General features: G+C 45.0%; 1 protein-coding gene across 1 annotated transcript in view; it reads right to left on the bottom strand.

Annotated features, from left to right (window-relative positions):
• Nucleotides 1-2,893: 2,893 nt before the first annotated feature.
• The window catches only part of LOC144136446 (atrial natriuretic peptide receptor 1-like), an 88,792-nt gene continuing 65,889 nt past the window's right edge, over nt 2,894-25,796 (bottom strand). The window contains exons 17-23 of the mRNA XM_077668778.1: nt 25,445-25,597; nt 24,825-24,948; nt 23,670-23,738; nt 11,571-11,745; nt 6,978-7,076; nt 6,775-6,866; nt 2,894-5,602 (exon numbers count right to left, since the gene is read on the bottom strand). Of these exons, the coding sequence (XP_077524904.1) occupies nt 5,513-5,602; nt 6,775-6,866; nt 6,978-7,076; nt 11,571-11,745; nt 23,670-23,738; nt 24,825-24,948; nt 25,445-25,597 (802 nt within the window). The 3' untranslated portion in view covers nt 2,894-5,512. The remainder of the gene's footprint in view (nt 5,603-6,774; nt 6,867-6,977; nt 7,077-11,570; nt 11,746-23,669; nt 23,739-24,824; nt 24,949-25,444; nt 25,598-25,796) is intronic.

Raw genomic sequence — 25,796 nt, 5'->3', positions numbered from 1 at the left:
TTACTGTGAGAGAAGTAACAGCCTCTTTCTCTATATATGAAGGAAGCGGACAGCCAATGAAACCAGGGAAAGTATAGAGGAATGCTTTTATTGGAAAAGTAGTACCAGCGTCAGGGTGTGCAAATGACGGTGTCTGTTTATCTGTCTGTAGCTTCGGAGAATGAAGGATCCAACCTCCAGAAGCACCATCCACCTGTCGCCCATGACGATGCGAAGGAATAGTGGGAAGATGTGGTTTCGTATCTGCCTTGGCTCCCGTTGGGCTTTAATTGTAGATTCAAACATAAGAGCACGACCTTTTTGCGGCGATCCTGAAAGAAATGCTGCGAAAGTTTCCATGCCAGTCTAGCGGCTTGTGTTAAAGTTGGTGGAGAAGTGAAGAGCAGATTATTAGAATAACTTTTCCTGTGCGCAGACGAGAGCCTAACGGCACAGCTGCCGATTTCGAGGCAGAATTCACGTTTTAGATCCAACATTAGCCAAGCCAAGTAAGAATCCCCATCTTAACGGTATTTCCACGGTGGATGAAGTGCTCTTTAAGGAACTCGGTTAGTTGGTGGCGCCAGCTTTCTATATGGGTAATACTGAGAAACTCTGTGGGTAAAAACATGGAAGCAATCATCGAAGGTAAGTCGAAACGCTTTCGCAGTATTGTCGCATCAGGAGTGGTACCGCCCCGTAATATTTTTGTTAAATATGTGGCAGTTGATCAATAGGCAGTCAGTAGCTCTATGATTTTCCAGACTTGCCCTTTATTTTTCTACGCTGATCAAATGTTGCATTCAGCGGTACGTACAATCTAGAGATGCTGAAATGAAAGCTAATGAGATCATGCACAGGTAATGGCTTACCATTAGAAGAGTGCAAGCGCAAGCAAGCGTCATATTCCACCGCATTTCCATACGGGAAACGGTGGTGGGATGCAAATTTTTTATTGAAGGCAGCGTTAGCTTGACAAGCTTATTGAAGGCGGTTCCACCGCCTGTCTCTAAAGTGGCAAAAATAAAATGCAGCTTGTATCGCAGCCTCAGAAGGGCAGCGTCTTCAATAAACCACTGAAATATCTCAGCTATGAGACAAGGCCATACTTGCCACTAGCAGTGATAAATATCGAGAAAGAAGAGCCAGGGAAAGCTTCGGTGCGCTGAGATAGCTGGCAATGACTCGTATTCCTTGAAATTTATTCCCCTTTGATTATTCACTCATGACACAGGAAAAGCTGAGCTACTGCTCATCGCTAAGTTTGTGTGCCTTTCGCTCCGAAAAAAGACGCAGTCTAACGGCACACCTTATATTATCAGATTGTGCAGTAAACTTTGCGTTTTGCAGGAAAGCGCGGGCTCTCCTGAAGGAAATGCTTCTGATATCCCGCGACGTCACTCTTTGGGCACGCAGGTTACGGATCACATCAAATATGGTGTAACCGCACTGGTCGAGTCGTTGCGCAGGCGACGTAGGAGGGTGGCTTTTTCTCGCAGCAGGCTTTCCGTATAGCACAAGTAGGCCGTATCACTTTAAGTTTGAAAGTTGAAAGTGTGAAATCAGTGGCAGTATGTTCCTTACCGTTGTACTGCCTATATCTTTGTACCTTGTAATCAGTGGTTTGTAGTTATTCCTCGAAATGTCACCTTATTTGAAAAGAGGTTTAATTCGCTCAGTAGAATAAATGACTGCATATTTTCTCTAAATATACGAAATATATTTGCGATATATTCCGCGTGCGCTAATGTACACAGCAACAAAGAAAGAAAGGTGTAGCGAGGGGTAACAAATACACTGAAAAAAAAAATAAACCTTTAGTAGCAGGTTGAGCCCATGGATATTCGAGAGCAGGGAATTTTTTCTACTTGTTTTAGGAGCCATTGCCATAGCCGGAAGGCTACAAGAAAGAGGCAATGCGGGCGCTTTAAGCAGCACAGCGTAGCGACATCACAAGTGAAACAATATAAAGCGACCTTGTAACTTATAAGGTCACGTCGGCAACAAAAGTAGACGTAGAAATGGGTTATTTCGTGTTTGTTTTGTGGTCCATCGAAGCGCATGTGTTCCAACACCATCCAGATTGTTCTTCTCTTTGGCTGGATAGGGATTGTAATACGCCATAATGTAAGCAGCGATTATATTTGACGCAAGCAGGCAAATATACAAAGCACAAAAGATGCCTCAACGGTAGCTCAGTGGTTTTGACTTTCGGCTGCTGATTCCATGGTCGCGGGTTCGATGCCGGCCGCGGCGGACGCATTTGGACGGAAACGAAATTCAAAAACGTCCGGCTGTGTGCAATGTCGGGGCGCGTTAAAGAACACTGCGTGGTCTAAATTAATCCAGATCCCTTCACTACGGCGTCCTTTGGAGCCAAAGTGTCGCTTCGGAACATTAAACCACACAATTTACAATTTTAATTCAGAAAGCAGGAAATCTTCCTCAGCTGCTGCTAGTGTATTGCACTCTTGACTTATCTTGGGACGTGTTTTTATTATTGAATGCTACACAGTATCTTGCGCGCTTATAAACTAGATCAGCTTTCTAATTTCGTGACTGATACCACACTATAAATTGTGCCAACTGCTTAGTAGCGCTGATTACAGGGCACAGCTAATTAACCTAATGGTTACAGCTTTCCCTCACCGCATCGACTGAGCGAGACCAGACACACGGAAATGGCCGGCGTAGCGAAATGGGATGTGTACGACTAAAACCGTGCCACTTTCGGCAGAGAGAGAAGTGCAGCTAAGGCTGCAGTCACCCGCGCTTATTCCCTGCCGGACTGCTGGAGTATTTCTCCACGCTGCTGTTGAAATACAGCCGGAACTATCCCCATACGAATTTCACCCAGCACCACAACACCATAAGCGTTGATGCTGTTTTGAGAGAAACCAGCATACACACTACAAGCTCCACGACATAGTTATTTATTCCATGTCAACGGACACTTTTCAAGCGCACATACATGTTTTCACCGCTTCCAGATGACATGTACCAGTTGTCATCATGGTGCCGGAAATAAAGTAGAGCCTTGTTATCATGAAATCATTTCATGCACTTTTGCATCATGTTTTTCCTGAGCCACTTTGAGCTATAGAGGCGGCAAAGGTAATTGTTGCTGTCCTGACTGTGATCAGCGTACTGCCACATAAACATTTCTTGGAGATTGCGATGTTATTGTAATGGGAGGTGTCACCTTGCACTGCGAATTCAGTGATTCCATAAGCTATGACAGGATGTTGAGTACTTCACAGCTAGCCAAGGGCGCAGAATTTCATCCAAATGCACGCTGTAAAATGGAGATGTGGCTATCGTTATACGGAATTTTAAAGCTAGTATCAAGGGCATTGCGCAAAATGTATAGAGCGAGAGCTAATTTCTTCGTTAGCCGGATCGGAGATAGGCGAAGGCAGCCTTGGACGACTGCGTTTGAGTAGTGTTTAGGGACAGAAACATGTGCGTGAAAATTTGCAATCTATAAGAAATAGTCACCATTTTTTAACATGGTTTATCTCGTTTGCAACCAGTTAGGATTTATTTGTTTTGTTTACATTCAAGGGGTTCCATCGCAGTTAAGTAACGCATGCTGTTGGCCTGGTTTCCGAGATGTTCATTTTCACTATCATCGTCATCATCGTCACCACAATCAGCCTAAATACTGCCGCTGCTGGGCAAAGGCTTCTCCCATGTCCCTCCAATTATCTCTGTCCTGCGCAAGGTGCGGTCATCTTACCCCCTTTGCCCACCTAACTTGCTGCCTGCTTTGTTACCACACGTTGCCTTCAACGACCATCGGTTGTCGGTTGAAATATAGGGAAGGACAAACAAGAAAATAGAACGGCAGAAGAGCGCTTGTCCGAGAACGGTTTTGCAGGCTAGTTAGTTCATACTGACAGGGTTTTACACTTCGCTTCTTTCTGTGTTTGTCTGTCTGCGCTGTAAACCCTTGTCAGCTTGTCGTGCTATATATCCTGTAGACATATTTCTGCTTCTGCTTTCGTAATTGTGCTTCAACATACTGCCGAAATATGTTACATAATAATGCTTCACTTCATGGTCTCTTTTTCTGTACTACTTCCATGCACTCAAACGCAAACTTGAAACGCGTGCCTTGCCTCAGAGGAAAGACATCAAAAGCATGTTTCTTAACTTACGGTTTTCCACTCCTTTCTCAAACGTGTTTGTCTGCTGGCAGTCGAGTGATGGAGAGTTGAATTGACTATTGTGTTACGAATGTTCGTGTGAAATAATAAATAACGGTAGAAATAAACTTTTACGTTTGATATGTATTGAATGCACGGATAAGTACGTACTGAAGCGTCATGACTGATATGGTATGATGGAAAACAATGCCATAGATTTAAAGTCTTACTGCGGTGGAAAAAAAGGGCACACACTAATGTAGCGTGCGGATTCCTTTCTGTAAATATTGCAGCAAGAGGCCGCAGTAGTCCTCTCCGCACTTTATGTCAGAAACATGAGACCACTAATAAAGGACTGCGCAGTTCCAGGCCTACTAGCAGTGAGGTCTCGTCATGATTTTTTACGCACCTAGATGGAAGAAGGCAACAAAATTGGAAATCAAGCTAACAATAACTCTAGCTTGCTTGTTCAAAAATTCAGCAGGTGTATTTGGCGGGGTTCATAATTTGCACTTTTATGGGGCTCCAAATACAGTTATATTTCTCTTCCTTGTTTTCTTTACCCGGTTCCATACATGTCCGTTCGTATCCTTGCTGCTGTTCTGTTCATATCCGTGTAAATTGTCTTCTCTTTCTGTGGTGACTGCTAACTGAGCTATCGGTAACGTCAACGCTAGACAACTAGTTCGTTTTAATGAAACAACATCCGCAGGTTCATACTTCTATTCGGCGCGAAATCAAGTCTAAAGGCCACGATGAATGGCCTCTGCATTCCCGTCACACCAGAACATAATAGCATGAGTTCACTTTCAGTCGAATCTCGCGTGACTTAAAACATAAAACTGAGCCAGGAGACGAGACGAAAAAGAAGAGTACACAGGATGAGAGTACCAACCGGCCTCTCATAGTAAGACCACTGAAGGCCACGCATTGTCCTCTTCGAGTGTCTCCTTTATGGGGGCCCCGTCGCCTGAGGGACTCCCTCGTCTGGAGACTGCATGCAGACCTTTTCAGGCACCATACGCTGCGGCGGTGTCCATGCAAGACCAGAGCATGCTAGACCGGCTGCGAGCCTCTGGTTTGCATCAGGGAAATGGCTTATAAAAGTCCTTTCACAACTCCATAGTGACCTGTCGTTCCTTCGCAGGTTGGTTCAGCGAAACGATGTTTTACGCGGGACATATAGCATGCCTGTAGAAAACAAGTATGGCAAATGGTATGAAAATACATGGCGTACAATGTAACCACGATGACTCGAAAATGCGAATTACGCGAGCGCACCCTGTCACGTAACGCAAGCTGCCAGCTAGCGGCGAAACCGCCGAGTGGTCACGGTGGGAAGCCAGTTAGACTAGCACCGGACGGTAGGACGATGGTCGAGAGTCTCATATCATGACCTTCTTCACGCCGTCGAGTGGACGCAGATCTTTGGAGTGCTCGCCAAGAAGCCAGAAGGTGTGCATTACTCCTTTGCCCTGCACAGTTGAAAAGCGTGCGACATGTGGTAAGCAGAAAGAAACGGCAGGCTGGTTGCTTATCTACATTGGCACCACTGTCAAATATATTGACATCAGCAGAGAGAAACAGAATCCTGTGCAGTGCTCTTGACATGACAAGTGCACTATTTATGAAATGGATAAGCCCCCAAGAAGCAGGGCGAGCATATTTCTATACATATGGGCCCGTCCGCTAGATGTGCCAGTGCTAGCGTGTTGCCTTACTTAGTGAGTGTTCGCACTTCTCTTTTGTCAAAATATTTGTAATAGTAGGATATCGTGCAGGGTTCCGAATCTGGCTGCAGGTTGCAGAACAAAGAAGCAAAGCCATAAGGGCTCCGGCTTACTAATGAGAAGGAAACCATGTAGTCTGGTTACTTTCGGTAACTTGGTTCCTCTTAATGTACATTTTTTTATTTAAAAAAAGTGAATTTCTATTACAGCAAATACTTTTTATTTTTAGACCACGTCCTTTTTCTTCGGAGGTTACACATTAGAAGAATGAGTTACTCGCAGCTATGCAGCCGTTTCATTTCGTGTGAATGTGTAGGCCATCCGGAAGTTGATATATGTGGAAGCACCTTCATGATTCAGTCAGCAGAAAAATCTAATGCTTCAGAAAAGAACTAACGCAGAGACAATGTTGCATAGTTTCTCATTTTTCGCATGGCTAATACCGTATAGCTCCACATAAACTTTCATGAACACATCAGAACTGGCGTAACAACGACGTCGTCAGTGAGGCCCTGGCCGCATTTACGCTAGCAAAACATCTCCTAAACAGATGAAGAAGGCACCTTCGGTTTACGACTAAGCCAAGAAGAAATATTCAGAAACACAGTTCACGCACTTTTTTAAGGATCTAATTAGACACTTAGTCTTAGCATGCACAACGACTTCCACAGATGCCGGCATGCAGCTGCACGTGCTCTATTATTGTGGTGAATTTTACAAGGTGCCGTGAACAACACACGGTAGCAAGATAGTATTGAAAATATTGTGTAGTTGCATCTTAACGCCCTGCGAAGCAAAGACATATAATGGGTTGTGTATTCGTGGTTAAATGACATCTAATGAGAAGCTGCAAGCTAGATCTATTCTGAGAACGGAGGAAGCAAGCCTTGTCCGAATAGGTCGATATTCGTATATACCTTTATTTCGATACCACCTCGTGGTTCCAGGTGGAAAGTTCCAAACCTCTCCAGGACGCCCTTGGTGTCGGGGCTCACGTGAATACGTAGCGCTGGAAATAAGCACAGATTTCTTTCATAACGCTCTGAAGCTGCATCTCTCGAAGAACAGGAAAGATAAAAACAAGGGACAGCGGATCTTTCGTCAAGAACCGGCAACAAACCTTCGCCGTTTGACTCCATTCTGGAAGCAGTATTCACGGTGTCCCCGAATAAGCAGTAACGTGGCATTTTCTGCCCTACGACTCCTGCGCAGCAAGGACCTGAAAGTACGAAAAATCGATGCAATGTCGGCGCCCTTGATGAATATTGCGTACGTTCTCACGTTTCTGACATGCGACTAAACGACAGTTTGAAAAGCTAAGTAAATGAAGCTGCAGAGCAAAAAGCTATTATTTTATGTTGCGCTTACACGCATCCTTTTGGTGCTAGTGTTCTCTATTTCTGCACTTTAGTTTAGTGTCACCAGCATCAAAATCCAAACTGACAGCAGTAGCAGCAAATTTCGCTCTGAACTGCAACAAAGTGATCTATATTTATACAGTGTGCAATTTAGTAAACCATCTGCAGTGAAATCCGCGTCCAAAGTTAACGCCTATGATGAGCTTTTAGAAGCCGGCTTTTCTGGATTTACATGACAGCCGCCAATATCAAATTGGGCATTTAGCCATTAATTCTGATGTATGTATGATCCATGATGCACAACCCACGTGGCTCAGAAAATGAGTTGTAGGACTGAAAAAATTCCGGTGAATAGCGCTGATCATAGACTGTCTCGGAAGAGGTAGTATATGTTAAGTCTTACGGAAAACAAACATAATAATAATAATTGGTTTTTGGGGAAAGGAAATGGCGCAGTATCTGTCTCATATATCGGCGGACACCTGAACCACGCCGTAAGGGAAGAGACAAAGGAGGGAGTGAAAGAAGAAAGAGGTGCCGTAGCAGAGGGCTCCGGAATAATTTCGACCAAATGGAATAATTTCGACCATCTTTAACGTGCACTGACATCGCACAACACACGGAAGCCTTAGCGTTTTGCCCCCATAAAAACGCATCCGCCGCAGTTGGGGTCGAACCCGGGAACTACGGATCAGTAGCCGAGCGCGCTAACCACTGAGCCACCGCGGCGGGTGGCTCAAACATGAAATCAGAAACAAACATGAAATCAGAACTTTGTAACCTTTATCAGGCTAGGATAGCCAGATGGAAAAAGTGGCATAATAAGGTATAAATCATTGAAAGGCAGAAAAGAGTTGATAATGGGTTTTGGTACCCTGAATCTGTTCGCCGCACAGACGGCAGCCACCGTTTCCCATCGGCGTGATCGCTGCTTCCAAGGAAGGTTTCACAATAGTTGTAAGGGGTTGGTCAACATGTCGTGGTTTTCCTTCTGGCAAGCAGATAAATCATTAACAGCAAACAACGCCTCGTAATCTATGGCTTCAGTGCCGTCCACGTCGTGCACGAACACTCGTCCACATGTGTGTGTCACTTTGTGTGTGAGTTTTGCTGGTAATATGTATCTGCGCGAAAAAGGTGCCAAGGCAGACGTTGAAGATGACAGAGTGGCGCTTGGCAATAACGTCAAAGACTACGTGGTTATGCAACCGCACCGGTGAACGCTTTCGGCACCCCTATTGTCCCCTTATCAGCGGGACCGTTCCTCAAACTTTCAGATGGGGAGGTTGTGCGTTTTTTTTTTTGTGTCGCATCCATGGAGAAACGGGCAGCTTTTTGAGTCGGCCTGTGCGTGATAGCAATAGTACATCGTCTGAGAAACCGTAATACGATGTCTGTCAACCCTGTACACTATGGTGGTACTCGTAAAACAGCTAATCGCTTTGCCGCCGCGGTGGCTCGGCAGTTATGCGCATGGCTGTTGAACCGAAAGACGCGGGTTCGATACCGGCCATAGCGGTTGCATTTCGGTGGAGGCGAAATGGTTGAGGCCCGTGTACTGTACGATGTCAGTGCACGTTAAAGAACCCCAGGTGGTCGAAATTTCCGGAGCCCTTAACTACGGCGTCCCTCATAGCCCGAGTTGCTTTGGGACGTTAAACCCTCATAAACCAAACAAAATCGATTTGCTTACGAATTTTGCCACCACAATTCTTGCGATGTGTAATGGAGTGGCACACCTTGTCTTGGCATAAAAGACTTGATTTCCCAAATTTTAGCACTCCCCGTTACGTAATTACGATTCCTATTTGGCGCTCTTGCCGTATCAGTCATCAAGCGTTTGGCAGTAGTAATTAGTTGTAAATAAGTTTACTCCACAGAGTGAGTTGGAGGGTAGTCTGGAAAAAAACTGCCTGTGCAGCTGTACTTGAGTAACGTTTCTTGCTCGGCTAGTTGGATGTGAATGCTACACTTCAAGAAATGAGGCACTGCACAGCACACGAGACGAAACAGGATTTTGGCGCCCGTATCGTCGTCCTGTCTCGTCTCGTGTGTTGTGTAGTGTCCTATTTCTTGAAGTGTAGCAGCTGTACTTATTCCTGGAAATTCTTACATGCAGTAGGCCACGATTGGCAGACGGAAATATATAACCAGTCACAAATACAACAGTCGCCTTCAGGAAAACAATATTTTTTACACATATGCGCATGTGTCCAATACTTAGAAGAATAAACAAAAACGAGGAAACTCTCACGCATATACACAAAAATGGAGATAACAATCATGGAAATAGCCAGATACCAATGAGCAAAGATAGACAATCAGATTTCAACAAAATATTTTCGCAGCTGTGTTTAATTGTCTCTCATGGCATGTTTATATCAGCTTAGAACATAGAACACGTTGGAGGATAACATTCGCAGTTAATAGTTAGTGCGAAGGTTTGGTGTAACGCATGTATCAGTACTTGTGTGTATGTTAGTACGATGCGTATCTAAAGATGCAGGGGTAGAATAAAAGTCAGTGATGGTGGCCGTCGCAAAATACATTTCCGTAGCTTAAAATCGTGTAAATGATGAGAGGGGACAGTGTAAAGGGGCTAGAAAAATATTTTAGTAGGTAGCCTTATTATCAATGGTAGCAATTATTCTAATGAATTTCTTTTGTATCACAAGAAACTTATTCATCAAGTCAATGTGGCCCATACTAAACTACAGAACCGAATATCTGAAAAGAACAAACGAGCACGCAATTCAGATTAAAGGTTTATTTCTTGCACGAATATCATAGCCTTAATCTTTGCAGGATTTATTTTTAATTTATTCACCACTGATCACCTTGACAATTCAGTAAGCAGTTCAGTAGACTTCACTATTACCTCATCAAGCTTAGAAACAGAAAGGAATGTGCTATCATCCACGTTTATTGCTAAATCAATGGAAGTGTCTGCTATGCCGGGCAGTAACCGCTCACATCGAAAGCAATTGTGCCACAAGAAAGTACAGTAGTAACAAGTAACAAGAAAGTACAGCTTGTAGAGGACGTTGCTGTTCCTATTAAAGTTACAAAACACAAGAAATCGGCTTCGTGTTTAAACCCTGTACAGTAGTGTTTGGTCACGAATATTGATATTGAAAGCACACACACAAGCGCGTATTTAATTACCGATGCTCATTCTAGAATTTGACCAAAATATTCAATAAAATAATGCTGCCATCTGGGGGGCGACACCCCACTGAAGTGATTCGATTGCGATTTTTCAGTGTTAGAATTTCATAATCTGATGTAACGGCTCTAAGATGGGACAGAAGTTGACTTTTTTGCGCGCGAGAACATGAATAGTGTCAGCACAACTTTGTTTGTTCGGCATATTAAGAAAAACAATTTCGTAACCGGGGAGCTGTAGTATCTTGCAACCAGATTGGTACGATTTTTTGGTGAGCATAAAATCGGTACATTCGAAAGTGAATTGTTATATTTGCAGAACAGCTTCAGTTCGCTTGTTTCCTGCCGAGCGAGCATTAGGATGAAAAGCTGCTTCAATGTTCCGCTGTTTTATCTTGATCTCTTGTGGTAGGGCCAGTTCTTAATAGACCAATTTGCCCGTTTCGTTGATTTTGACCTCGGGGAACAAAGACTGCAAGTTTAAATGCACAGGTGAGCTATAATTGTTGCTTGTTGCTTACTCAGCACGACTTATTTCCGACAAGAAGAGCTTACTGTGATCTTTTGCGCCGTTCATCGGTACAACCGCCGAGCCGTGATGTTGTTTTAAGAAAATCATTCCATTTTGTGTATACCATTCGCACACATAGTTTGCAATTTGACATTTCGGCGAAAGCAAGGGAAGAAGAATGAAATCATTTGTTCAGACGCCTGGTGTAACTCCAGTACTGCGCAGTTTAAGCATTTTTGCAGATCACAATGCGACGACACAAATTATCGTCAGCAGCAACCTTTTACGAAATGATGCATGATGATTTAGTTATTTGTCTAATGTTCCATGATAAAAGCACTAGAAAAACAATTCCATTAACCAAGCAAGTGCATGTTATTTTGTCATTCTTTGTCGCGGTAGCCAGCCAGGCGCCATTGAATGGTAACATTTTTTAATTAATACTTTGCTCATTCATTATTGATTTTTATCTTTAGTGTCGTCTCTGCTGCCAATTATGAAACAACGTAACCAGTCAGCTCTCATATCGAACACTGTACTTCGGCCCCAGGTTAAAGTGCACACTGCAAGACATGGACGACAGGCCCGATAAATTCCCGGGCATTATGATGCGAATAAGACAGTAAATTAACGTAGTAAAGGACACCCACTCCTCAGTGCACACGTGTCCATAGCTCACCTGTGTGAATGCCGATCCTGAGCTTGAGCGTGTCGTCTGGCCTGTGCCTGATGCGAAAATTTCTTATGGCACGCAGCAAGCTGAGAGCCATGCGTGCCACTTCCCTGGCGTGGTTGTGGCCGTTGCGATCTGGAAGCCCCGACACAACCATGTAAGCGTCCCCTATGGTTTCTACCTTAAAGCAGAACAGGGAGAGAAGCACACACAAGCCAAGCGTCAGCCGTCCGCCTCCCAAAGAAGAATCAGCGCGTTGCGTGCACCGCGCGTTCGACAGTCATGTCGCGGCTAGCCTTCTGTCACACCTAACTGCAGTACAGCACACGATACCTTTTAAAAAAACAATGGGTGGAGGTGGCGTATTTATTGACAATTCTTCTCCAGGCTTATTCTGTTGCCTTTATGCCGTTGGCCAGCTCCGTCTTTGATATTGAAGCCAGGGACTAACATTTATCGATAGCTATCAGGGATGACGTCACAGGTGGTAGTGGACAATCGCAATAAAGCACATGAAAACAACACACTGGAATCTCTGCAAATATCGACGCTGTAAACAAATTAGCAATGACAGCAAGACATTCTTCTACATTTGAGTACGGAAGCTTCGCTATTCGACGTATGCGTTTTATGTGCCGATAGTGCAGCGGAAATAGCCGATGCAAGTGTTATACAAAAATGCGGTCATAACAAATGCCCGAAATAAGAGTGGGGATTCAAAAAGCTTCCTTTCAAGAAGTGTACCTCGTGATTTATTCGTGCCGTTCTCGTTTCCTGCTATGAATGGGTTATCGTTGCTTCATGCGTCGCGAATGGAGAGTGCTATCGCTATGGGCGGTCGCATAGCGCTCTTGCTCAAACGAAGTGCCGTGCCGAAAAACAGAAGTGCCGAAAAACAGAAGAGGAGGCAGTGTTGGAAGCCGTTTGCCGTGGAGTTCCTCAGGGAGGAGTTCTCAGCCGAACCCTATTTAAGGTGGCATTGATTGGACTGTTGAGTGAACTTCCCACTCACATTCACATCAGTGCCTATGCTGATGATATCTGCATCTGGGCTTCGGGATCGACACATCCGCAAATGCGCGCGAGATTACAACGTGCAGTGTTATCTACTTCAAGGTACCTACGACGTCAGGGTTTGCACTTAGCAGCTGAAAAATGTGCTGTGGTCGCATTCACGCGCAAGTCTGTCTGCCGCTACCCGGTAACACTGCAAGGGGTTGCAGTACCATACGTCTCCCAGCACATATTTTTGGGCATTATCATTGACCGCGATTTTTCCTGGTCGAGGAATATAAATATGCTAAAGAAAAGACTCACTCTTTTTTGCCATGTTCTTCGCTTCGGAGCGCTCCTTGCTAAGACTGTACTGTACTCTCTTTATAGGCTACATTCGTTACAACCTTCCTGTACTCTCTACCATGACTATTTCCTGCTTGCGGACATTAGAGAGTGTCCAAGCACAGGCGCTCAAGATATTCCTCGGATTATCACGTTGTGCCTCGAACAAAGGCACGATTGAGGAATCTCGTGCGTGCCCAATATCGGTCTACCTGTCACACGAACCACTTCGTGTATATTTACGTGCGCTTACACGGCACCGCTGTCACTCGCTGACGAAGATTTTTGATGAGCGACCGGACAGCAGTTTTGCACGTGCGCTGCGCTTCCATCGATCCGAATTGCCATCAGACTATGCCCTGCCGCATCATTCCTTGCACCCACCATGGGGGATGACTCAGCCTTTAGTATGCCTGCATGTCCCTGGCATAATACAGAAACCTGTGATGCCGGTTAGCGGACTGAAGCAGCTTGCTCTTGCCTACATCTGGTCAGAATACCAAAACTGTGTGCACGTCTACACGGATGGATCTGCGTCACCAAAGGCATCAACAGCAGCTTTCGTAATCCCCGCTCAGCAGACGACCCGCAGATTTATTTTAAGACACAAGTCTATACTTCAACCGCTGCAGAGCTTGCGGGCCTTCGGGAAGCGATTTTCCACATCTGCGGAGAACCGCCTCAGGAGGGGTGCATTTTCACTGACTGTAAACCAGCGCTACAAATTTTGGGATGCTTCCCTATGCCAAACCGCCTACCAAGCTCTGGCTCTTGATATCATTAGTCTCCTGTCATTTGCTCAGGAAAAAGGCCACCGTATAGTGTTCCAGTGGATCCCTGGACACTGCGGACTCGATGGAAATGAGACCGCCGACGCTGAAGTAAGGAGCGCCTTCAGCAGTGGCCTGCGTACAGCTGTGCCGTTCTCTAGACCGGACACCACTTGTCTTCTTTCGGAATCCATGAGGAGTGCGACGGCTAGGTACTGGGCCCTGCCAGACACCCGCCACATCCGCCTTAAACGGCTAGATCCGACGATGACCTTTTCTGTTCCTCGCAGAATACCACGCCCTATTGCATGCATAATCCATTGATTACGTTTAAACGCCGCCTTCACGCGCAAACACTTACTCTTTATAGGACAAGCGGACTGCCCGGACTGTACCACATGTGGCGTGCCAGAGACTATAGACATGTTTTAGTGGCGTGTCCAGCATATGCACGTGAAAGACTTATGCTCGCATCTGCTTTGAAGTCCATGGACACAAGGCCCCTCTCGGAGGATTTGATCCTCGGCGATTGGCCAGATAGTTTGAAAGCTGTACAGGCAACGCGAGCGCTCTCACGCTTTTTAAGCGACACGGGCCTTGCCTCGCGTTTGTGATGTTAGAAAGTGTGCCTTGTTTTTTTCATTTATGTATTTTTTTCATCTGCCTCCTCCCATCATCATCATCCCCCATCGTGACCCTCTTTTTTCTCCTCTTCCCGTTCCCCAGTGTAGAGTAGCAGGCCGGATATTTATTTTTCAGGAAAACCTCTCTGCCTTTCCCGTCAATAAACCCTCTCTTAACAGCAAACTTGCTTGACAAAAGGGCACTTACCAGTTTTGTTCTAGACTACTGATCATTATGCATTTTGCGAGAGAAGTTTTCGCTAACGCCACATATTAAACATAAGACACCGGAGCAAAGAAAAAAATGCGCGTATAAAGAAACACTGACGACAGGACGTGCGCTGCAATGCAGAAGAGATGTGTTTGATCAAAATTTCAGTTTGGGCCAGTTGGTTCACACTTGAACCATAGAGACCGCCACGAAAAAGACGCCCAGCATTCCTTCGTCCGCGTCTTTTTTGAGCTGGTCTTTTATATTTCAAGTAGGAACCGACTGGCCCAAACTGAAAATTTTATTAAACGCATTTCAAAGCCTTAGTTAAATATATGCGACAAAGAACACGCCACTTCAAGGCACACTGCAGACAAGTAGATTACGCGCGAAATGATTCCAAAAAACTCGGCGTGAAGAAAGGGACGGCACAGGAGATGCGCTTTAACTTCTGTCCAGTCTCACATAATACAGTACGCCAGGGAAGAGAAATGTTGGGCTCGAATAATATGATGTGAGCTAGTTAGTGAATCATCATGGAAAGCGGCAGCGCGAAGTGACAAGAACGAATGAGAGACACGAGAAAATAGGACAAGCGCTGTCACACCTAACTTCAGGGGCTCGTTATGCCATAGATATGAAGACTTCCTGTTGGCTTCTTTCATATAAAATACAGTACGATTATTTTTCTTGTCTGGCTCCTGGGCAGGAGCACAAAGCGTTTCTTATTCCGTTATTGTGTTTATGCACGCGGGCGCTTTTATTCGAAATGCACATGAATGACTTTCAATAAGCCGAATATCGCGTATGTACTAAAGGGACAAGGCGGTAGAAATCTAACAAGACGGGATATCAGCGTCTCACGGACGAATGGGTATCCCACACGCAGTGAGTATATGCAAGGTGGTAAACAAGTCTGGCTGTTCGAGCTCTAACAGAGTTCGAAGTTGCTCGATTCCACATGTACAGCCAAAGCTTTTTAGTTGGGGGCGCTTCGCGTGAGCGGCCAGATCGTATATTTATGCAGCTGTAGCTAAGAAATATGCTCATTCGTCTCCCTTGGAGTAGTGGAGGGAAGTGCTTTGCTTCTTGTATTATGCAGCGCGACCTATCCTATTAGAGGCGGCTCGTATTGCGTGGATTATGGTCTGCTTTGTTGGAGTGTAGCGGAATAGTTCTCGTTATGTTGACTGCCTTAATTAATAGTAATTTGTTTCGTAAGCACTTGCTACTTGCTGCATGTGGTGTGAGAGAGAGAGGGTTTATTGATAAGAAAGGCAGAGAGGTTGGCCTGAAAAATAAGTATCTGGCCTGCTACTCTGCTCTGGGGGACGGGAAGAGGAGAGAAAAGAAGGTCACGATGGGGGACGATGATGATGGGAGGAGGCAGGTGAAAAACTACTTAAAAAAAAACAAGGCACACTTTCTGACATCACAAACGTGAAGCAGAGAAAATCGCTTTTTTCGTGCCCCGGTCTCAATGCATGAGGGCACATAAAATTCTTTCTAAATAGTTGCTAACTCCCAGTTTGGAAGAATAAAGGCTTTGTATTGAAATTATGCGCGGCAGTGAACCGTGATTCATACATAGCGTGCTAGGAAGCCATGGTATTGACAGCAGTCACGAGGCGGCTAAGGTCGCGCGGTTCCAACCACTGACCTACTGTGGTTGTTCACGCATTGCGAACAAGACCGTGGCTTCGAACTGGTATAGTTGAAATAAATCTCAAGTACTCCATTACGACCTGCCTCAAAGTGCAGAGTGCAGCTTCAGCACTTCGAAAGAATGATAAGAATTAACTTCTCGAACCCATAGGTACTGTGTATAAACATAGCATAACAACACATGGTGTATGGTTAGCCGGGTACTGCTGCTTTGATAGGATTAACGCTTAAGCGCAAATTCGTACTGAAGAAATTCGTTGTACATTATAAACAGAAATGAGTAAAAATGGGCGTAAGCTGTTCTATAGCGCACTCTCTTTTATAAGAAGGGGGTGCGCTAGAGGACAGCTTACACCATTTTTACTCCCATATAGGCTTATTCCTGTTTAGGGTGTAGCTGCGAAACGCAGTTGAAGTGCCCATCTTGAAGGTTATCAAAGGGATAAGCGCTTGGCAGTCACCTGCAGCATTGAATTGAAGAAAGAGGTAAGTCCTTGTCGAGACCATGCAATTACACGAGCGTTTTTTTATGTTTGTAAGACTTGTTCAGAAACGTTTGAAGCATATCGCTATATTGAGTGCAGCAATATTGAATCGCAGTGGATTAGCGAGTCAACTGACTCCAATTTCAGTCCGTGATCGTAACTGATGAAAATCATTTTAACTACATATAAAACAGCGTTTTGATAGAAATAATGGTTTATGACGGTGCTATATTGAGGCGAAATATTTGCGATCTCTTTGCAATTGAAGGAAACTTCACAAAGTACCACCAAAAAGGCCGCCACCGTCTGGAAGACGAAGTAACGAGCGTTAGCTGTTTGGTTTACTAGATGAAGAAAGCGAAGAAGAACGCGCCGCTCGTATCGAGAAGCGGAATGTAATACCCTATGAAACGGGGTGGAGCGCCACCATGCTCGGCTTGCGTGCACGCACGCCGCCTAGCGGAACAATCGCCGCCTAGCGCCATCTATTAGAGAAATTATGATGCACGTCTACCCATTGTCGAGTTGCACCCCCTCAAGATACGTCCCAAAAGAAAATTTGCTTCGTTTGGGGGGTCAAGGTGGGCCTAGAATTGGGCTTGCGGTGCGATATGGTAACGCTCAATTAGTAATTGCATGTATACAGTTTTTAGCTATTATGTAATTGTGGTTTTATTTCTACGCAACAACCCATAGGGTTTTATTTGCCTACCAAATTCGGTATACAACTGCCCCGGCTGGGCGCTCGTTGTTGTCGGAGTATATAAAGCGGAACGAATGTATACATGTATAGCGGTCCCGTAACGGGAGTTTTCCTACCCGTTTTAGGATATTTTTTTGGTGAAGGGGGAGAATGGGATGAGAGGGCACAACCAATTTTAATCGCCGTCATCTTGGATTCGAAAAACCGAAACCATTTCGTCCCCTGACGTCATAAAAACATAGTTCCACCTCTATCCACCATATTGGACCGTGACGTCATCATTGGTACGCAGCAGGTTGTTCTTTCTACAGTGGTATTGTAGATGGCGCAAGTCTCAATGCAAAATGCGCTGTTTTCTAGTTGCAGCCACAGATGGCGCTTTGATCTCAGGGTGGTAGGAGACCTCACGAAATCTCGAAACGTGATGAGTAGTTGGTGCCGCAGATGGCGCTGTGATCAAGGGTTGTAGCAGACCCCACGAAATCTCGAAACGTGATGAGTAAGAGCTAACGCTCTTAAAAAAAAATGCATGCAAGCGGAAACGCGTTTTCCGCAAGCAGGAGTGCATTGTACTAATACCGCAGCGAAGAAAATTTAAATGTTTTGCGAAACGGCTCAAACATAAAAAAGTTATCTGAAAACGAAAGCAGCTTGGTGGAATGCACAAACAAGGTCGCATCGCAATGGGCCGGGGAAAATGAAAAACAGGTCGACTGCGTAGCGTTTAGCTGTTACATCAATGCGTGCCATGCATACCTCGTGAGGCCCATCCACGCGTTTCCTGCCCCCACTTGTCGCAAGTTTCGCAGGCTGTTCATTGTTTCGCGCATAGGAAGCAGGGCCGAGAAACAAAAATCATATGTGAAACGCGCTGCTTATTGAATTTTCGAGCGCCGCCCCATATGCAGGCAACGCATCGCCGAAGGCTCAAGCTGGAGGATCTCATGCGTCGTGCATTCGCGCGAGTGCTTCTGCAGCTCGTTGCTCGCGCATATTTCTCCTCCATTGCGCTACATTTGAGGCATTTTTCCGCGCGACTGGCATTCTTCTGGTTTCTGATTGCGCCGCTTCACGCGCTCACGCAGTCAGGCGAGGTGGCGCTGGCGCGCGCTCTTCTCCGCTTCGTAATCGGACTGGCTTCTATCCTTTGCTATCTGTATAGCTCTCTTTGTCATCCACTCTCCTTACTTGCTGCGCGGTGAGGCTTCTGAGTGCGAGGAGGTATTTGATTTTTATGCGCCTGTTTGACTACGGCTTCTAGCCCAGGTAACCCTCCAGAAGTTTCGATATATAAAATTTGAATTTGGTTGAAGAGCGGTGCGTCTTTTTTTTTTGAGGTTCCTTATCGGACAATAACCAAGTTCAAGATGTCGTTGTAAAGAAAGTGCAAGTAGATTGTGTCGTGTGCTCAGGCTGTGCCCAGACTTCAATCATAGCGGAGTTTTTGTACGCGAGTTTCGGCAGGGAAAACCGATTAGCGAGTTACTATTGCTTTACCCTTTAGAAATAAGGTATCGCCCATTTGTCCCATTACAGAGCATCTGCACAATCGTCACAATAGATCGTGAAGGAGGGCCGATGTCAGGCGCAGTTTTAGGGAAGGTCCCGCTCAGGCGCAGATAGGGCTCGTGCTTTGAACGAACGCCACGTCTGCTGTGGGTACTGCGTCTTCTTACTCAGGTCGTTTGGTACTGTCCCGATAGATAGTCACTAAACTGTGCATAGTGTGAATCAAGAGCTTTGTACATATTCCAGAGTGATCGCACCGGTTGTCCCGTGTCGGCTGGTTGGCATGTACTCCTGTCAGAAGAGGGAGCAACTCTGTTCAGTACATGCATCACTTTGCAGCAGTGATAACAGTAGTAGCAGTACCATTTAGTGACTCCATGAAGAAATAAGAGAAAAGTGCACGGGCCTGTCCACTGTAGGTGGCCGGCGTCACGTTGTGTAGAACACGTACTGCAGCGGAAACAATAATATTACCACGCATGGCAGGTTACACTGATCTGACGCGCTACCTATTGAAAATCAATAGGTGCTTGATACTTGTGGAAGTAAAAGCTGCTTGTGCACTTTGCAGAAAGGAAGCAAGTCTTTATATTTCCGTTACGCACTATCAGGTAAGAGTTAGAATGTCAGAGCGCGTTCCATATTATTCTGTTCGCGACTGTAGAAGAGTACTCAGAATGTGTAGAGCTTGTGCTTAAATTACGCCAGTTCTTTAAAGAACGTGAAATGATTAAGGAGATGGCGCAACTGCATTGCACTCTGGGCTAAAATTTGTTAAAGTAACGGTTTCCTTATGACACTCTTCAGAAAGTGACCCGCCATCATGCTGAAGAATTATTTCATAGCAGAATAGCACCCTGCTCGTTCGTTCTTTAGGAAACACACGCACTAAAAGAGAGATTCCAACACGGCCACTTGACAGCTTGAAGCTGAATTGATAGGCCGATCGCAGCAATAGAGCGAACTTGCCATAAAAAACCATCGTTGAATAACAGGTCGAAATTTCCGTCAGATACATGCCATCTGTCGCAAAATAAAAAAAAAATCCTTGTGCCTAGCCGAATTATAACGAACGCCTATGTGGTGTGAGCAAATGACTACTCATTAGCACGCTCGGTCGTCGCCGCAACAATACACGTTTGCATTCATGGCTGGGGCAGTAGCATGCATCTACAGCATGTTTCACTTGTTAAAACTAGATGGGCGCACTTGTAACAGATGATGGCCGTAGTGGTTCAAGACGAAGCGAGCGCATGCAGGACCTAAAGTGCTGCTCGGATTTGACTACGCTGAAGAGAAGCGCTCAACTGTATTTGCAGAGTTAGTGGCCTGTATAGATGGATGGATGGACGGAATGGATGGATGGATGGATGGATGGATGGATGGATGGATGGACGGACGGACGGACGGACGGACGGACGGACGGACGGACGGATGGATGGATGGATGGATGGATGGATGGATGGATGAATGGAAGGAAGGAAGATAGGAGCGTCCCCTTTGAAACGGGGCGGTGGCAGTTGCTACCATGTTCGGCTTTCTTTGCATTTCTCTAACGGTGGTATAAATAGGTCCACAAATTCACCATTTTTGTTTATACATTGTTATTCCGGCACTTTGTCATCTTCCAATAACGTTTTGCTGACTTCCACCGCGGATTTACAACACATTGCACACGCGTCATCTTCTTGGTTAAATTTCCGTTTGTAACTTTGCGTTCTAAGACACCCTGATCTAGCTTCAAAGAGTAAGAAACTGCCTCTTGAGTTATCTTGGAACGATTCCTTCCCGATCTGCCTTTTACAATTACGGAAAAATTCTACACTCTGCTTCTTTCCCATTGAATTGACAAATGGGCGATGTCTTATTTCTGAAAGGTAAAGAAAGCAATGCCCCCTTTATTTTCTTTCTATTAAATGCCAGCTTATGTCTGAAAGATTTCTCTGTACTTGTCTACTGCGTATTTACTGCGTTAGCACTCCCATTTCTTGCAAGCCACGCGGGCCCAACACGCCAGCACAAGACACCGAACGCTCTTGCGCCGCGATCACGAGGCGCCACACAGCCGACTGTCTCCCCGGCTCACAGGATGAGCGCCGAGCGGAACAACGCATGGGAGCTGCCTTCGAGCCACGCTGACAAGCTGAAGCCTGTCTTAACAGAGACCCCGCAGGCCAGGATATTCGACGCTCCAGAACATAAACTACACGTTCACTAGGTGTGCCCGTGCCCGCACCTGCATTCGGACTCGAAACCTAAACTCCCCAGGCTTTGGCGGCACGCGGGAAACGAGAAAACTTCCGAGAAGAAAGTGATCCGCAGACAGGTGTGCTGCGGAGAAGACAAATCATCGAGTCAGATGAACGGGAGACGCCGACGAAAGGGGACGCGTCAGCAAGGTCCTCCGACGCTCTGCAGATCCTCTGAACCTCCCCAAATGTTAACGATCCAGTTTGCTTTATTTGTATATCCGGCTAAATTCTAATAAACCAGTTTGCTTGAAATGAATCCGGCCACGTCATTGCGGACATGGCGCAGCCGACAGGATTCGAAGACTTCATTGCTTACAAATGGCTTGTTTCCTAGCCCTTTTCTGCCACTGTCAGTCGTGTCGTATGCGGAGACGGGAAGGTGACCCTGGTGGCCGAAAACTTTGTTACGACCAAAGTAAAGTGAGTGGGTGGCAAACTAAACAGGAATGTTACTTGTTCTAGATGAATTCGAAGAGTACTGCTAGCACGATCAGTGCCCCGTCCTAGAACGAGCTAAGCCGGTACTGCGAAGTATTCCACGCTGACGCCTGCCCTCAGCGACGATAGACAGTATGTGTTTTCGGAAGATCAGACAGTACGCTGAAGCCCGATTGACGTAGTACACTGCGCACAAAAAATTATTTTGCATAACAAATGCATCGGAATGTTTGGAATTATCCAAGAACACCGCGCTCACTCCTACTCAGATCTATACTGAAGAAATGAATCGAATTATTCAAGGGACATTCATATCAGGAGCACTGACGGGGATTGTTGATTAGATTCTGTACGATAAGAGCCTGACTGCCGGAAAGCATAAGCTAGAGACCGATTTATTCGTTTGATGTACATCACAGGTGCATGGATGAGAAAAAAAAAACAATGTGGCTTCATTCAAGCAGTTTTTTAAAAGACAGATTGAAAGCAGATTTTTTGCTTTTCTTCTGTAGCGGCCGATACGCAACACAGATGAAGTTTCGCTCGTCGTGTAATTACGTGCCGACAGCTTAAGGTAGAAGTACTTGTCGCTCTCGTTTTTAATCTTTACCAGCCACTATACAAGAATCACATTTCTAGAACAGGCGACCCAACGCGGACCAGGGTTTAGCAGAGAGTGGGCTGCCGCCGCTGCCTAGCGGCCTTCGCAAAAGGTACAATCAATGCTTGGGCGCTTGGTGGGAAGATGGCGCTGCCGCTAGGCGACTACCAAGGAACCTGTACGCACTGGCATGGATGCACTGTAGCGGAGGCGTCAGTGTCTATAACTTGCGTCCCGCGCGCAGCTGCTTAACGTGACCGGCTGTTACGCGTGATGTTGGTGCAACACGATAAATTTAGTTTCATTTGCATTTCAAGCTTTATGGACCTTGCATCAGCGTTTCCAGTGAAGAGAGGCATAGTATCACTCGATGTCGAACTTCGCTCATAGCTAGCCCTTTGTTTCTTAGTGCGTAGATAATTCTCAGGTCATTGACAAGCAGGTCGCAAAGGGAGATCGCTCTTTATATCATGTCGTGTGATCCAATATGCACGAGGAATTTTTTTGTAATCTTAATGCTGCATCAATTCCTTGAATTTCGAGCTTCGGGAAAGTCAAGACTAATCCAAGTCAGCATCACGCTTTTATAACGGCGTGATATTAAAAAGAAGCACAATTGTGGATATTTCCTCAAATAATGTGATTGGGTACTCGTTTAAAAAGGCACTGAGAACAATAACAAATTATGGTTCTTGGTAAAAAATGGAATTGCTCGCTCTCTCTATGCTGACGTTTGACCTGCATCAAAGGACTCATTTATAATAATAATAATAATAATAATAATAATAATAATAATAATAATAATAATAATAATAATAATAATAATAATAATAATAATAATAATAATAATAATAATAATAATAATAATAATTGGTTGTTGGGGAAATGAAATGGCGCAGTATCTGTCTCATATATCGTTGGACACCTGAACCGCGCCGTAAGGGAAGGGATAAAGGAGGGAGTGAAAGAAGAAAGGAAGAAAGAGGTGCCGTAGTGGAGGGCTTCGGAATAATTTCGACCACCTGGGGATCTTTAATGTGCACTGACATCACACAGCACACGGGCGCCTTAGCGTTTTCCCTCCATAAAAATGAAGCCGCCGCGGTCGGGTTCTAACCCGGGAACTCCGGATCAGTAGCCTGGAAACTGGGATCTAAAAGTTTTCTCGACAGGAAGTTCAAAATTGTGATGTCCTTACCGAGTAGAACGGGTTGCCACTGTTTTGAAGGGAATGACGATGTAGCGCTGCCTCTGGGATCGGTACCCAGTAATGGTTGTCGACACACACATTTTACTTGCGAAATGGGCCGATTATGGCGACACCAGATTTTCATTTTTTTTTATTTTTCTAGCTTACAAAAGCTGTATTTTCGATGAGACTGGTTTGCTTGTAATTAGAACGCGGAATCCTATCGATACAAGCGAACTTCTTTGGCCCTCAGTGTCCGTTTAAACCTTAGATCATCATCACCGTTATCAAAAGCATTAAATTTAAGCTACTGTAACTCACCTTGTAAACGTCAAAATCACTGATAACGGCGTCAAAACAGGTGTATAAATCGTTCAGGAAGTCCACAACCTGCCAAAACACAAAGAACAGATTGATGTACATTCGCCACAATGTAATGACACTGATGGTAGAGGACGCACTAATGAGAAACAGAAAGCGAAAAAAAAACGTACCAAAATGCTGTTAAGGTTATATGGATGAAAAAAATCAACGAGCACTAGCTGTAACTGCTCCTGCAGTGTGCTTCACCATCACTTGTGATGGTGATGATACAGCAGAAGATTTCAGTGGGTCGACGAGAGCCAAAGCACAGAATTAAAGCTTGCGATATCGGTGTCACCTACAACATAACTGCTTAGGAGTCTTAGAGGAGCAACACCGCGGTGGTAAGAAAAGATGCTTAAGATCACGTTGGTCCTGATGGGAATGTAGCGGAGAGTTTAATTATTTGGAAGATACAGTTCATAAATGAAAAGTAGAATGATAGAAAGACAAATAAGGAGCCAGAGAAAAAAAATATGATTAGAGAAAGTTGCTGCGAAGTTATACTTTCGGGTCATAATCGACTACATAGGTCGCATTGCTGGGGAAGATATCAGTGTGCAATGATACCAGTTTACTGCAGCGCGAGAACTTTAATCACACTATAACTCGCATGAGATTTTCTGAGCTTTGTGTTCATTAGACTGTAACTGCATTTTTTGAAAACAGCCCAAAAATGACATGGACGACATAGATGTGGACGGGACAGGTGCTGAAAAGCAGTGCAGTCCGTGTCTTTTTTTTTCGCTGTTTTCTAAAAACTGCTACCATCAAGCCTAAACCAAGCTACTGCACGTGTGCCTGGTACCTGCTCAAAAACTTGATCGCATAAATTATTTCGATCTTGCGTTTGCATGGACCTTAACAACTCAGTTCTCCAGCTGATATTAACCGTCACACCTAAAGCTTAAGGATTTAAATCAGTTGAGGGTCTAGTGGTCTCTTTCATGCATTTGACTAGCATTGTGATTGCATTGTTTGAAATACTAGGGCCCGAAATAAAGACACCGTATGTTGTTTTCGCCCGAGTGCTTACGAATAAAGGAAGTACTGCAGAGCAGGTGATAATGTGAAGAAACCCCAGGAAAGAACAATGAAAACAGCAGGTGTTACCTGAATTGGCGTGCTGGATGAACACATAGACGTGAATCCTACTATATCACTGAAGTAAATCGTCACGCTGTCATACAGTTCAGGGATCACAGCTTTACCACGCTTCAGCTGCTCAGCAACAGATCTGTAATGCGAAAAATAATTTCTGTGTGAATGAAATAATCGCATTTCTCGTCAAGGCTCTTACAGAAATCAACTCTATCCCACCCTGTTCTTCGAACACACATAGCCCCACTGGAAAGTTGTTCTATAAGGAAATCTAAGAGAACATTTTCCTGCAACATAAAGATTTTTGCTCTTTTCTCTTGGTATTAGTGAAATGAAATTAATAGTTAAATGGAGAAAGGTTGGACAAAAGTGGTACCCGGCAGTTTAAAAAGCACAACATTGAAAAATGCAGTTTTGCGTTGTGAAATCTGCGCGCAAGTTGCACTTGGGGAATAAAAGGTAAGGATTGCATCAAAACTGCAGTATCTTTTAGGTTGGTTAAGGCGCCGAATAGCATATAACAGGGCTGTTTGGCAACATTTTTTTACACCTTGCTAAAGTAGCCACATCGTACCGCCGCATGGCTCTTTCGAACGAATTAATTAATTATAATGTAACAGCGCTTTACACACCTTGGCAGTACTTGATAGAGCAGTTCTTCAGATTTCCTCTTCTCTTCTAAAAAGGCGGCCGTCCTTTGTTCCACTAAGACTTCCAGCTCGTTGGCGTATTGTTCCATGCGAGCCATTATGTTATCCATAATGTTTACTTCTCCGTGATAGCCCCTGCACATACAACCAGACTGTTATGAACTTGTCCGACACGTGCCGCTACTCCTTGCTAGAGTGCGTGACAAGTAACGCGATGGAGCTGATTACTGCTGCGATTTTACACAAACAGCGGAATGCGCAAATACAGCCCGAAAGTGCACCATATCAAAGCAACTGTAAACCGCTCAGGCATTGTATCATAACACAAGCGTAA

Source organism: Amblyomma americanum, chromosome 6 (genome assembly GCF_052857255.1).
Source record: "Amblyomma americanum isolate KBUSLIRL-KWMA chromosome 6, ASM5285725v1, whole genome shotgun sequence".
Taxonomy (NCBI): Eukaryota; Metazoa; Arthropoda; class Arachnida; order Ixodida; family Ixodidae; genus Amblyomma; species Amblyomma americanum.
This window is presented reverse-complemented; position numbering and strand designations above follow the sequence as displayed.